We start from the raw sequence: 14672 nt of genomic DNA on the forward strand, positions 1-14672 counted from the left end.
AGCCCAGCCTGCAGACCAGCTCTCTTTGCTTGGGAGAAAATAAACTGTCAACTTTTTATCTTCATTCTTTCTAAGTGAACAACAGAAAAATGCACTGTAATGCGTAACACTGGAGGCCCTCTGACATGCCTGGAGCCCGGAGGCTGGCGAGCCTATCAGTCACTCATCAGTCTCTGGGGCTGCCAGCTGGCTTATGGCCCTGGTGTCTAATGATATCATAGATCAAAAATAGCTGCAGCAGAAGAAAAATGCAGAATTCCTTACCCTGTTTTACACATCTGGTTTTTTGTTTTGTTTTTTTTTTTTTCAAAATCAGTCGCTTTATTGCTGGGCTGTCCAAGAGTTCCAATGGGTTTGCCCGTATGGAAAATAAGCCTCTAGTCTTTGTACCCATTTATTCATCCTTATCTGTCATTAGGGGCTGGGATATTTCATACCTGGCTGTGTGCTTGTGGGATAGGGTACTGAGCAACAATTTCCCACATTTCCTGACTTGAGCCCTAAGATCTTGGCTAATATTACAAATGAAAATAAGCTCTGAGGGATCAGAGCTCAGTGTGGCCATTGCAGCCTTGGTGCAGGAGTGGCTGTGCCTGTACTTTCTGCTGCTCTCTGGGTTATGGTGGCACCAGGTAAGGATCAATGTCTCCCTGTGCTCCGTGATGGGCACAGGGGGCAAGAAGGCAATAGCCACAACAGAGCTTCCTCCTCCGTGGTAAGACATGAGTCGTGTCTGGTCAGTGGCACCTGGGACAGTGACAGTGGAGGCAGGCAGGGGAGCAGGCAGGTGCTGTCACAGGGCTGCTAGTCCTGACCTGCAGTTTGCTGGCAGAGCTGCATCAGCACTGTGTTTGAACCGGGCTAGGAGGAAATGCTGCTGGGGTTGGAAGCGCAGGTGACGTCAGGATGTCTCCTGATGATCACTGATCTGCTGCCAGTCAGGCTCCTGGGGCCAGCTTGGCCCTGAGAGAGCTGCTGGCCCTTCAGCAAGGCGATGTTGCTTACATCATTTTGCTGCAGTAAATGCAGCAGCAGTGCCTGCAAATGGTGCCTGATTTATGATACAATTTATGATGTGCTCAGTGCCAGCATCCTGCAGGGCCACCATACATGCTAACTGTGCTGGGGCTACTGTTTTCCCATGGGAAGCTGGGAGCCAGCACGGGGGGACCTGAGTGACACTGGAGGGCTTCCCAGTGGAGGCAGTCCTTGACAGCTGTGGGGGATGCTCAGAGCTGGGGGGATGCAGGACTGAGAGCACAGACTCATTGCCTGAGCTGGAAAACCAGCACAGCACTGGATGTAGGTCACCTCCAAGAGCTGTGATATAACGGGGTGGGTCTGGGAATCTTTGCATTTCAAACCTATAAACATTACCACACCTGGTTACTCTATGAGTTTGGGCTTTTGGGGTGCTGCTTGCTCATTCTCCCTGACATACCCCACCCCAATACCCCTGCTGACAGTGCTGGTAGGAAGAAAGGTCTTTTTGGGGTTTCTCAAAGCAGAAGAGAAGAGGATCATACTGCCTATTATTTAGAAGCAGGCAGGAGTATGTGGGTTGCATGTGGTGGGGGCAGATCCTTGCAAACCCTCTTCTTCTCCTCTGCCTCAGGAGAGCAGTGGCAGCCAGATGGGTCCAGGAGGCTCCCTAGTGGTTTGGGAATTCAGGTATCCATAGCTGCAGCCTTGTTTGGTAACATGTTATTGTGGCTCTGCTGGGTGAATCACATCACAGAGTCTCCTGTGGCCACAGCCCTGTAGGGATTGTGTGTATGGTACAGCCTTTTTGCTGCATCCCAAAAGGATGGATGATAGCCCAGATCCCAGCATGGCTTAGTCTCAAGGCAGTGCCATGGGGATGGGGCCTCTTGGCTGAGGGTGCTCAGGGGAAATGGGAAGAACAGAGGGAAGAGCCTCAGAGAGTTTAAAACTAGGTATCTAGGGGAAAGAACTTCCTTGCAAAGACTTATGCGGCCAGTGACTCCTGGCAAAGAGCAGTGCAGGACCTGACCTGCACGAGGCAGTGGTGCAGGAGCTGTCCCACTGCAGGAGCATCTCCCCAGCCTCATCCAGGTCCACTACCATGGACTCATCACACGAGTGACAACATTTCTCTTTCCAGCCCTGGACTCCAGCTCCCTGCGGCTGTGCCGGGCAGAGGCATTCGCGGCGCTGGGGCAGTATCCGCAGGCTCTGGAGGACCTGGATGCTGTGTGCAGGGCTGAGCCTGGAGAGCATGAGGTGAGCAGAGGGAAGGCCCCATTAGCTGGCTGCACGTGGAGACAAATCTTACTGTATGGGAACAGTTTCCCCCTTTCCTGAATTCTCCTAGCCATTGGGTTCATCCTGCTCAGGAATACACCTGACAGACCCCTGAGGTTGCCAATTCATGTGGCAAGTGCTGCATTGCTCTCATGGGAGAGGTCTGGCACCATGTCTGTCCTTGACTCCTTTTCTCACTCCCTGTAGGCTTGGCTTTTGCAACTGCTGCATTTTGGAGAGTCCTGGGGTTTTTTTAGACAAGTCTGAGTGTGGGAACAATGACATGTCAGGATGCTCCTTGGAATAGGAGCAGGCAGAGGCTGGAGGGAGATTTCCTCTGAGCTTGAATGGAAGCTGAAGGGGCACATGCTCAGCTGGTCACTATCTCATGGTCACCAAAGGTTTTTCTGCTCTGCAGGGCTTCTTCAAGAAAGGGAAGGTGCTTCTGGAGATGGGACAGAGAGCTGATGCCCTGCTGGCATGGGAACACTGCCTGAAACTCAGTCCCCATTTCCACCCTGCTCGGAGAGAGATGGAGAAGGTGTGTGGGGATCTACCATGGTGGGTCCTGTGCTCTCATATCACACAGGGAGATGTCCTTGTCCACTGAAGGACACAACAGAGTGCTCATCCAGCACTGGAACAAGTAATCCCAACATACCTCACAGTGACTAGGAGGCTGCTTTGAGGAAAGAGGGAGCGTGGCAGCCCACTCACCTCCCTGCTTCCTTCTCCAGGCACCCCCTGAGCTCTGCTTTCTCCTTGCAGATCCTCATGCAAGCTGATGCTCCTCAGCCACACACACCTACTGCACACCTGGGTGATGCTCACCTGAGCTCTACTGGAGAGAGTCCTGCACTCCCATCATCTTCCACACAAGCTCAGGTAGAGTCTGCAGTGATCTGAGTCTGCAATGAGATTTAGTGTCCCTCTGGGACATCCCAAATTGGGGTTCTCCAGTGGTGGGAAAAGAGGTGTGATAAGGGAAGGCTGTGCAGAACTGTAGCCATGTGCACGTAGTTGTGTGCTTGAGTGAGAATCTGCAGGTAGTGGAGGGTGGGAAAGCAGATACCATCGGAGCTGACAATGTGGGGATTGTGGAAACAGAGGAGACTGTTTCCATTCATTTCCCAGTTTTATTCTGGAATACTTTTGTTAAGGTTTTAGACTTCTGGTGGGAGTTTAGACTGTCATTGTGTTTGAAACATCCAAGTCACACTACATTCAGAAATTTTAAAAAAATGGAAAAGTGAGTTTTAATTTTTTTGAATCTAAAAACACATTTGAGAACAGTTCAGACCGTTAGGAAAGCTCAAGTTTTGCTCTTTGCCTTCTATAGTTGAATTTAGCAGGTTTGGAGGGAGGAGGGAATTCAGAGAAATGGGCTCAGATATACCCAAATAGTAGGTATTGCATCTGGACAGAGTAAACTCATGTTTTAGCTATGTGATGAGCAGGAGTATCTGATGGCCACACTCTCCTGCTGTCCTGCAGATGCAAGATGTAAATGCTCAGCAGCACACCAGAAAGCTTCCCAGTGCCATTGGGCTTGGTGGGACAGATGGGGCTGTGCATTCCAAGGGAGAAGAGGGTTTGGGCTTGATTTCATCTTTGCTGTGACTAGGATCAGCAGGGAGAGCTGGTGGATGACAGAGGTGATGCTGGGTCTGAGCACAGCCAGGGGACAGCCACCCCTTCCCAGCAGGGACAATGGCAAGAACCAGAGACTTCGGCAGAGAGGCAGAGCCAGTGGTTGGCAGGTGAGTGTCATCAAAGGTACCAGAATGTCATCCTACGCTAAATACTTGTTTAAAATCCATTTTGACACTGAAAACTTGGTGTTTGCTCTGTGTTTCACCTCAGTGAGCAAATATCTCAGGGGCACATGTTGGGTCTGCTCTGGCCAGCACATTTGCTGCTTCTTAAGCACATGAGGAGGATCCATCTGATCTTCTTATGTTGAGCCGGTCAACTTAGACCAAACTTTTGGCTCTAGCTTGGTGGAAAGTTCTTGCTAAAGCCAGACATCACTTGTTTCATGTGTGCAGTCAGGGAGAGGCTGCCTTTGGTTCCTGTGGGTTTGGTTTAGATTGAATTCCCTTGTGAGGGATGTGGTATGCCATGAGCTGGGGAAGCAGAACCTCCGTTGGCATTAACTTGCCATCAGCATCCAGCCAGTTGTCTGCTGTGTGCCTGGGACTGCATAAAGCAGTGATGGTGTCTCATGGCAGGTCTCCACGACCTCATTACATTTCAGTGCCTCAGTTTCCCTACCTGCAAAAGGAGGAGATACCTCCTTCCTCTGCCAAGTACCATGAGACCTACTCATATCCTGGCAGTGGATGAACACAGACAGGTTAATAGAGGAGTTTGTGTTGCATTTCCTAGTGGTTTTGTTTTCCTTTGACACTTTCAAAGCACTTTGTGTGGCAGTTATGCCTCAGAACAGGGTCAGAAAGCAAAGACTAATTTTTGGTATTGAAATAGGGGTTCATTTTCTCTTTCCTTCTCTTTTGCCACTAGATAGCAAAGAGGAAACAGCAGCAGCAAAATGTATCCAGCCATGCCTTGAGGAGCTGCTGAGCATATCTGACTTGGAGTGCTCTCTCTGTATACGGTGAGTTCTCTGGCAGGAGAGCTTTGGGATGAAGACTTAACACCTGCTGAGTTTTCTTTACTGGTGTGCAAGCTCATTCCTGAGTACTGCTGAAATGTAAGCTTCAGTGGAGATAAGAGGGGAAGACACGAGCACGTTGCACCCTGCAGGCTGCAGGAGCTCAGATCTCCCTGACTGAGGGCACAGCATCATTAGGCCTGTATCCCTTGGGACATAGGTGTGGAGGTGGGGATGTTAGGCAGGGTCAAAGACCAAAAGCAGGTGCTGCTCTTTGTACCTGCAGGCTGGGACAGGAAGGTGTTGCTCCAGGGAAATACCATCTGTGATGGAGATATTGCAAACCCAGAGGGGAGGTTTTCCAAGCTCTGCGCCTGCTGGAGGTGGAAAAGGAGACAGGGTAGAGCCTGTGTCTGTCTGCAGGCTCAGGGCTGGGGAAGTGCTGAAACCAGGATGTGGAGCAGTTGTGCAAGTGGCTTGTTGGCAGAGGGTTGAGTGTTGCACTGCCAGACATACAAGTGGGTCAATGTCTGCACAACAGCTTTTTCCAGGTCTTGGCATGGTATGGGGGTACAACAGAGGGAGAGGAGAGAGATCAAATCTATGTCTGATCTGAATTAGGTGAATTTAGGTCTCTTCTGAGAGCAGGAATCAGAAGGAGTCAGGGCTCAGTGCTGAGCAGAGCTTTCTTGAGACCTTCATTTCATTTCTGATCCTGGAGCTACCTGTGAGCAGCCCAAGTGCTTGCTGCTTGCTCTGCTCTTGAAGCAGGCGAGGGGGAGGCACTTTTCTGTCATTGCCTTTTGGACTACAGACCAGTGTGGGTGTCTGGGGAATGGCAGCCCTGCCAGGACCAAGGAGTCCCTTGTGTATACTAATGGGGTTGGCTGGCACTCCTGGGAACCTTGCAGGGATGGGGAGCAGTGCTCAGGCCTGGGACAGTTCTCATCTTCCATCATTGTGCAAGTCCAACAGTCTGAGCCCAGACTTCTAATTAAAGGGCTAAGCCAGTAAGGAACCTTTACATTTAATTAACAGGAGTTATGAGCAAAGGTTAGCCAATGCAGCTTTAGTGAAAGTGAATTTCAGAGCCGTGGTCTGCCAGGGCTTGGAAGACGAAGTGTGAGTTCAGTTTCTGTGGTGTTGCATCCCTGCAGCCTTGCTGTCTTCTGTGCAAAAGTCTAGTGCAGATTTACCTCGAAATGGTAGGAGAGATGGGAAATGTGTTGTTCCTGCTGGAAGCAAAGTTTTTTGCTCTCAGCAAGGTGAAGGCTGGGGATAGCCAGTAGCTGAGTGCTTTGTAGGACCCCTGCACAGTGGGGCTGACGTCAGCTGGGGTATCCACAGTACAATGCCTGGGGAATGGCAGCTTTGAGGACACTCAGACCTGTGAACAGAGGCTCAGTGAAGTCTCTCTCTGCTGGACTTACCTGTGCACCTTTCCCTTTGCTGCTCTTTGCAATCCATTGACTTTGATCATCCTTTGCAGGATGTTCTTTGAGCCAGTGACAACGCCATGTGGTCACACCTTCTGCAAAGAGTGCCTTGAACGCTGCCTGGACCACAGACCCAACTGCCCCCTCTGCAAACAGAGCCTGAGAGAGGTGAGGGCATGTGTCCCATGGGATGGAGCCCGAGGAAGAGCTGAGCACTGGCTCTGACTGCTGCCAACATGCCCAGGGCTGGGGTGGGAAGGTGCAATGCTCCTCCATTAGCAGCTCCTTGGCACAGTGGTGTCAGCTTCACTCACAGGGAATGACCAGACAGTTGATAATTAAAACCAAGAGATTCATTTCCACAAGATGCCACAGTGATTTAGTGAGATTGTAAACAGAGCTGAGAGAGAGAGAGAGAGAGAAGCAAATGCTAATTACTTTTAAAAATGGAAATGGATGGAAAACCTGCTAGCCTGGAGATTTGATTTAATCTTTAATGAAAAGGGATTCGGATGAGACCATCAGGGAAATTAGGTTGTCATACAAGGACTGCATCAGTGTCAGAGACAGGACAGTGCGTTGGACGGGACCTGGCTCTGAGCTGTGTCTGGAGGTCTCAGTGGAGCTGACATCCCGTCCTGCTAGATGGCTCAACATCCCCTGATAGGTTTTATCCCTGACTTTCTCTGGTCTAAAATTACCCTCGGCTCCAATAAAAGTGAGTGTGATTCATAGCCCAGCAGGGCCTCAGGGCTTCCTCCCTGCTCTTCTCCAACCTATTTTTGGGTCTCATTTCTTTCAGTACCTGAAGGCTGGAAGATACAGCCCCACTGTGCTGCTGCAGGACATCATGCTGGCCACCTTCCCTGCACAGCTGGCTGAGCGCCGGGAGCTGCACCAGGCTGAGATGGCAGAGCTCTCCAAGTAAGGAGGGACCTGCTCCAGTGTGTGTGCACATGGAGGCTGGGAGGAGTTCTAAGGGGCTGTTCACACCACATACCATTGCTCTGATTTGGTTCTGCTCAAGCAATGTCTGTCTCACATCCAGGACCACATCACAGTGGTGCTGGGTGAGTGTGGACATGTTTTGTGGGGCACCTGGGGGTGAGGGACCATCTTTGCAAGGAGCTATTTTGTAGGCAGAGTCTGTCCTTGTATTCTTGGTGAGCCAAGTGGAAGATTTGGTGTTGCTCTGTGCCAGAGCATGAGTTGTGGGTTGGATATTAGGAAGATATTTTTTACAGAGAGAGTGGTCAAACATTGGAATGTGCTGCCCAGGGAGGTGGTGGATTCACCATCCCTGGAGGTTTTCAAGATGAGACTGGATGTGGCACTTGGTGCCATGGTCTAGTAACCACGGTAGGGTTGGACTGGATGATCTTTGAGGTCTCTTCCAACCAGGCTAATTCTATGATTCTATGATTCTAGGGGTGAAGGACACATCTGGTTTGGGGGAGCAGCTGATGCAGAACCATTGGGGTGGGATTTGCTTGGGGAGGTGTCACAGTGGTTTCTCCTCCTGTCCCTCAGCCTGACCAAGAACATCCCCATCTTCGTGTGCACAATGTCCTTCCCAGGCATTGCCTGCCCTCTGCACGTCTTTGAGCCTCGTTATCGCCTCATGATCCGGCGGTGCCAGGAGACCGGCACGAGGAGGTTCGGCATGTGCATATATGAGAATGGGAAAAGGTGAGCTCCTGAGCAAGGCAGTTCCCTCTTCTCCACCTGGTTTGTCCCTCTCTGCCTCAGCCCCTCTTTCCTCTCCCTGTCTCCCTCCAGTTTTGCTGACTATGGCTGCATGCTGGAGATCAGACAGATTGAGCTGCTGGCGGACGGGAGGTCCTTGGTGGACACCGTTGGCCGGCAGCGGTTTCGGGTGCTGAGCCGTGGCCACAGGGATGGTTACCACACTGCTGACATCGAGTACCTGGAGGACAAGAAGGTGAGGGCAGAGCCAGGGTAAAATCCTGGCCTGTGGTGGGACAGAACCTCCCCATGGCCACCTTCTGTGTCCCTTTTCTCTCTGTGCAGGTAGCTGGGGAGGAGCTGCAGGAGCTGCAGTGCCTGCATGAAAACACTTACCGCCTGGCTCAGCAGTTCTGTGAGCACGGAGACCTCACCTCCAGGCACATTTTGATGCAGCATGGACCACTGCCAGAGAAGGAAGAGGACATCCAGGTAATGCCCCAAGGGAAGGGATGCTCTAGACAGAGAGGGTACCATGAGAGCCTCTGAAGCAGTGCTATTTCTGCACTAACCACCCTGCTTCCCTACTTGGCTTCTCCCTAAGATGAACAAAACAATTCTAGTTTTTCACCCCTGTAACCAGTTACAACATCTGTTATTCAGAGAGATGGCAGGGCTTGTCTCATAAAACTGTTTAACATGTCTTTATGGTTTTAAACTGTTCTTGGAAACTGAGCACTGAGTTTTAAAATCTTTCCCAGAGCCTTTTCCTAAATGAGAACTGAGAAACTGAACTGTCTGGATTTGAAAACACTTTGGGAAAAATAACTCCAAACAAATGGGCAAAGAAATGAATCCTGCTGCTTGGCAAGTCTGCTGTCTCCTTTCTCATTGTGTTCCTCTGAGACAGCCATAGCTGGTCAGAGGTGAGGAGCTAAGAGGACAGGATTCTCTTGCTTATTAAATGGCTCTGACAAACTCAGATTCTGTAGGAAAAAAAACTCACCCCAACATTTAATTTTCACTCCTTTAAGAAAGTGTTTGTCAGGATCATTACAAATCCACTCTTGCTGGCTTGTCCCAAGCGAGGTCTGTCCTGGCCAGCAGTGACATCAATGCTGTGCTCAGGAATTACAAAACCACTCACTCTCCTTCAGCTGAATTGAGCTTTTCCCTTCAAGTTTGGGTCAGGTTTAAAAAAAGCTGGTTCAGAAAAGCAATGCTCAGTGGCTGCCCCTGTCTGGACTGCACCTTGCCTCTTTGAGTGATGGCCAATGCCCCAAAAACATTGATCATGCAGGATTTGGCTCAAGTTTACAAAAGGCATTGCCTTAAACAAGGAAATGCACAAGATATTTAGTTGTCTCTTTAGTAAAGACATCTGTGTCTGGAGACTCCCTGGGGAATCCTTGTCTGGAAATGAAATCAGTTTGTCCAGCAGTTTTGAGCTTGGACAGACTGGACAGGGCTGTTCAGAGGAGTACCTGGAATTGCTGTCCTGACAAGAGTAACTGTTTGCCATCAACGATGCTTCCCAAAACCCATCCATGCATTCACCTTGCAGTTCCTGATGTGATGGTCTTTCCCTCTCTCCTCTCCAGGCTTCGGCAGATGGCCCAACCTGGTGCTGGTGGCTCATCTCCATCCTGCCCCTCGATCCGTCTTACCAGCTGAACCTCTTCTCCTCCACCTCGCTGCGTGCCCGTCTCACCCAGCTGCAGCGCATCCTCTCTGCCTTGCTGCAGCAGCCTCCCACCAGGGCCCTGCTGCCTGAGAGCAGCCCCCGGGGCCATGTCTGACCCCTTCAGGGGAGACCTCCATCCCTTGGGTTTCTCTGTGTGTTGCTTCATGGTTTTGTGTTTGGTTTGAGCCCCCTCCCAAAGTGACCTCTGGGCACTCTCTGCCTATCTCAGTGGGGCCAGTTCTGCACTGGCAGCAACACTACACCGTCCGTTCTGCCTCTGTGAGCTGCTTGGTGCCACTGCTGTGCTGTGTCACCAAAGTGGGCACAGGGATGAAGAGCTGGGTTGTGTCTCGGGAGCCAAAACCACTTGCTGAGTGGCTTCTGCATTAAGGAGGATTCTCCTTAGGACAGAGGACTGAGTGCCAGGGTGGCCTCAGTTTTGGCTCTTTCACTTTGAAGGACAGCAGAGAGGTTTTGCTAGATGATCCTGCTCCTTGCAGTAGGCATAGTCTTGGGAGAGGTGGTACCAGGGATGCAGAGAAGTGCCATTGGCTTTCCCCAGCCTTGGGAGCTGATGGCTCAGCCTCTGCTTACAATTTTGACTTAATTTCTATTTGAACAAGAAGAAAGGTTAAATTAAACCATCTGAAACTCATGGTCCTGCTCCTAACCAGTTCCATGACCACATGGTGAGGAGATCTGCTCTCCAAATAGGACCAGGTGCAGATGTTCCCTTCCCACCTCTCTGCTCAGTGCTCTGCTGTCTTCTGTGCTGAGCTTGCCAGCCCCTTCCCCGGGCTGGAGCCCTGCTTGGAGACTGCCAGTCATTTCCCTGACTACTGGCTCCAATGCTCTGAAGTGCCATGGGAAGGGTGGATATGGCAGCATTGGTGCTTTTTAGACCAGCTCTTCCTGAGCCTGGCTGGGTTCAGGTTACAAGGTCGGACCTGGGAGCTGGAAGGAGCTGATGGTATGAGGGAGTTAAGTCTGCAAGTGGTTTTGTGAGACTTTCTGCTCCTCGACTAGGGCAGTTTTCCTCTGTTCTGTGTTTCTCATGAACTTTCTGCCTCTTCAGGAGAAAATGAGGATCTGAGCTGAGGCCAGACCCTTGCACTGGGGACCCAGAACAGTTCAGGATCCCTCAAAAGAGCAGAGAATGAAGTCCAAGGGAGCCAAATTTCTGGAGAGGCAGGGAGGGGTTAGGACTGGTGACCAAGGCTGTGAGCCCCTTGTCAGGGGAGCAAGTGCTTGGCTGCTGCTTGTCTCTAAACACAGGGAAAAGACTATCCCTTTGGACAGACCAGACTTTCCCCCATGGAAATCCTGAAGGTTTGGGATTTTTCTTTTCCATCCATAATTTCAGTGGCTTTGGGTTCAATTTTAGGAGTGACATCCACTCAGTTGTTGGATTAACATTGCTCCTAGAATTGTATCCCTGCTTTTCTTGAATGCTCCACACCCCCATATAGGGCAGTTGGATGTGTGTGGGAGCTGCAGTGATCATTACTGTGATCCTTACTGTGTTGCTGGGCTGAGCCTGGGGCAGGAGACAGCACAGCTCCAAAGAGATCCCTGTCCAGGGCCACCACCTTTCCCTGTCCTGCTTTCTCCCGGAATGAGAGGTCTCTCTCTTTCCTCTCCATCAAAGTGCCTTCCTGGAGGGGCAGTTAGGAGGAGCTTAGGGCTTGCACCCCAGGAACCTTGGTGAGCACAGGGCAGCTGAGGACAACTCAAAGCTTGATTTGCTCCTCTACCTTTGAGCCATGCTGCTTTCTCTGGAGCACCATTACTCTCCCAAGAGGCCATATCCCAGGGATATCAGATTGGGGTGGGCTGGGGTCCCAGGGCAGGTATGTGCAGGTGGCAGGATGACATTGAAGTTTGGGAAGTGCCTTTTTTTTCCCAGGGTCAATGTGAGCTCACCCAGTCATCCCCCCCACCTTGAGCCCCTCACTTTCCCCCCTGAGTTGCTTGTTCCCCAGGTGTGAGAGCTCCCTGTGGTCCCTCCAGCAAGGGAGAGGCATGGGAGGATGCAGGGAGAATTGTGGCTCTGCATCATATCCACACTGGGGAGGAACCAGGGACTAGAGCCACATCTGCCTGCTGCTTTGGAAAGAGACTCACGCAAATTGCTCCGGTTTGCTTGGAGCACTTTGTGTTTTGTATTACTATCTTTGCTCTTGGAATTAAATGTTCTTTCTGATCATTGAAATAAAGACTTTTTTTTTTTTTTTTGGTTATTGTTCTGTTGCTGGTTTTTGTTGTTAACTTAGCTGCTCATGGATAAAAGTGCTTGGGCATCACCAGGGAGATTTGGGGCTGCTTGGAGAGGTGACATCCTGGCCTCAGACAGCAAGGCAGACATAGTGAACACTGTCCAGCAAGGGTAGATGGCAACAAGGGAAAAAAACAAGGTGGTTTTGCTTGCAGAAAGTGAGTATGTGAAACAAGACAGGAGGGACAAGCTCCTGCCTGTGATTGTAGCTAAAAGCTTTGGGGAATGATGGGAACTGGGTGACCAGTCCAGTACAGATACTGACCAGTGTGGGATGACCCTGGAAGGGTGCCTGTCCCCAAGATGCTGTGGAAAGCATCTGTCCCTGCCCTACCTTTGCAACCATGGGTTTGGAGCTGGGAACAGGTTTTCTTTTGGCAGCTGGCATTAGGGATGAGAGACAATCCAGGTAGATGTGCACAGGCTCTGAAATGAGAGGGTGGTCCTAGGTGGAGAGGGGATGTCCTGCTGAGACAGCTCTCAACTCTCTCTTGCTCCCAACTCTCCTCTTCCCTCTACTTCCCAAAGGTGGCATCCAAAACCAGGGCAAGGAGGGAACTCCTCTGGCCAGCTCTGCTTTGCACCCTGTCTGGGAACCTGGAACAGCTGTAGCAGGGAGAGAGCTCAAGTGGTCTGAGATGGCTGATAACCCTAAAAAGGTCCCATGCTTCAGAGCATGGTCCCTGCCAGTCGGTCAAAGACTGCTTCCATGAGGAATTATACCTTGAATTCCTCCCCTGCAATGCTCTAGAGAAGCATCTGTGCCCCAGTGATGCCCAGCTGTGAGCTGTGGCCAGTGCCAGCCCCTTTGGTGGCTCTGGCAGCTCAGGTCTTGTGCCTGGTGTGTGTCTGTGTGTCCAGGAGTCTGGAGCTGGCACTGGGTCCCTTTGCCGTGTTGCCCTGCTCCCACTAGATGTCAGGAAGAGGCTGAGTGCGGGCGAGGAGGAAGGCACAGCAGAGGGGATGTGCAGCATCAGGCGCTGCCAGAGCCTTGGCCATGCTTTTCTCACCCCCAGCCCTGAACACAGCCCTGCTCTCAGCCCTGGCCCCAGTCAGGCTGCCCCAAGCTCTCCATCAGCACAGAAGTGAACCTGGAGAGTGGTGCAGGGTGTCACTTTGGGCCACTTGCAGTTCCCCAAGCGTGCAGGGTCTATGCTGGGGGATCCTGTCTCCCCTCCAGCCAGCAAGGTCTTCTCTTGGGACTGGAGCAGCTGGGGACTCTCCTGCTCCCCATCCTCCTCCTGTCATACTGCTAGGCATGGCTTCAGCTCAGAGGTGGGAAGTGGAGCAAACCCTTGTCTCAGCACACAGCTGGGACAGAACAGCATCCCACCACCCCTTGTGAAGCCAGACCATACACCTCTCAGCCTCACTGGGATGACTGATTGTTTCACTGAGCAGCTGGGATCTTGTTGGGACCAGCTGGAACAGACCTGGCAATTTCCATGTCTTCATGGCTGAGGGTCCCCCAGTGTCCTCATCATCATCCTGGCTCACACTACTCACCCCCTCACCCCTCAGAGGTTCTCTACTCTTCAAGGTCCATTTTGGGCAGATGTTGGTCCCAAGCTGCAACAGCTTCACTCTGTCTGTGGGGACACATAGGAATTTGGGCAGCCAGGATTGGCTCCTTCCTCATCTCTAAGAGTTCCTGCTTCACCTCATCCCCTGCCACGAGCCCCCAGGGAGGCTGGATCTGGTCCTGCTTGGCACAGCTTGGGCTGGCACTTACAGTCCCTCTGCCCCAGGTTTGGTGGCAGTGCATGCAGCAGTGTCACCCCCAAATCAGCAGCCAGAGCATGGGGAGATGGCTTTGTCTCTGTGCAGACTCCTCAGAGGCTTTTGGGGCCTGAGGGGAGATGCTGCCCAGCCCCACAGACAGGAGGCCCTGACTCCTGTGCTACTGAGCATTGTTTGCTGCTGCTCAGATTTGCATTCCTCCTCTGTGCAACCCCTAGCAATGATTTCTGACCCTTGTGTAACACTCCTCTGTGGATTTTGCAGGCAGGGACTGGCGTGGGAAGAGGCAACAAGCTGCCCAGGATCACTCAACAAGGTCCCTGGAAGTCAGGGGTTCACTCTCCAAGTGGGCCCATCTTCCCACTCCATCCAGCCTTCAGCTCTGTGGATACTGGGATGTATCCTGCACCTGTTTTGGCATCCCTGGAGAGGTGTAAACCAGCACTAGCACTGGCCCCACTTGCATCATCCCAAAACCTGACCTCCTCCCCAACAGCACTGGTTCCTCTCTTCTCACTTGGCACCTTCAAATTGAGACATGGGTGACAACTTCCCTCACCTAATAGTGTGGGCAAGCAATTAGCTAAAGAGGCAAGTAATTAATACAACAGGTGTCAGGCTGAGCCTCATCTTTCTTTAACAAATGGTGCATTTCCAAACTAATTAGACCAGCCAGTACTTGAGATAGCGGAAAATCAACATGAGATTGTTTGAGCTAAGATTTTCTCTAGCAAGGCCATACTCATGCTGGAAGAGAAGCACAGTACATGCTGAGGTTAATGAAGGTGGTAAGAAAAAGAAGAAAACCAGTGCCTAATTTTCTCCATCCTTTAGAAATACCAGTTGTGCAATGAAAGACGGGTTTATTGTTCCTGCTCTTTCAAAAACTAAAAGAAAAGGAAAGCAATGAAGACAGATGTGCTGTCTCTTTCAAGAAAACTCACCCACGGGATGTATTCAAAGCTGGCAAAT

The 14672-nt window shown here is 51.2% G+C and overlaps 1 protein-coding gene across 1 annotated transcript; it reads left to right on the forward strand.

The window, feature by feature from the left end:
- Positions 1-3889: 3889 nt before the first annotated feature.
- Positions 3890-9800, forward strand: LOC103808671 (LON peptidase N-terminal domain and RING finger protein 1-like; the record flags this gene model as incomplete). The annotated part of the gene is made up of 8 exons (XM_009081474.1): positions 3890-4025; positions 4789-4882; positions 6369-6483; positions 7118-7239; positions 7846-8004; positions 8095-8257; positions 8347-8493; positions 9603-9800. Coding segments are annotated over 8 exons (1134 nt in total), but the record flags the coding sequence as incomplete, so codon positions are not given.
- Between the last annotated feature and the right edge of the window lie 4872 nt (positions 9801-14672).

This window comes from Acanthisitta chloris, unplaced genomic scaffold (assembly GCF_000695815.1).
Source record: "Acanthisitta chloris isolate BGI_N310 unplaced genomic scaffold, ASM69581v1 scaffold2099, whole genome shotgun sequence".
NCBI lineage: Eukaryota > Metazoa > Chordata > Aves > Passeriformes > Acanthisittidae > Acanthisitta > Acanthisitta chloris.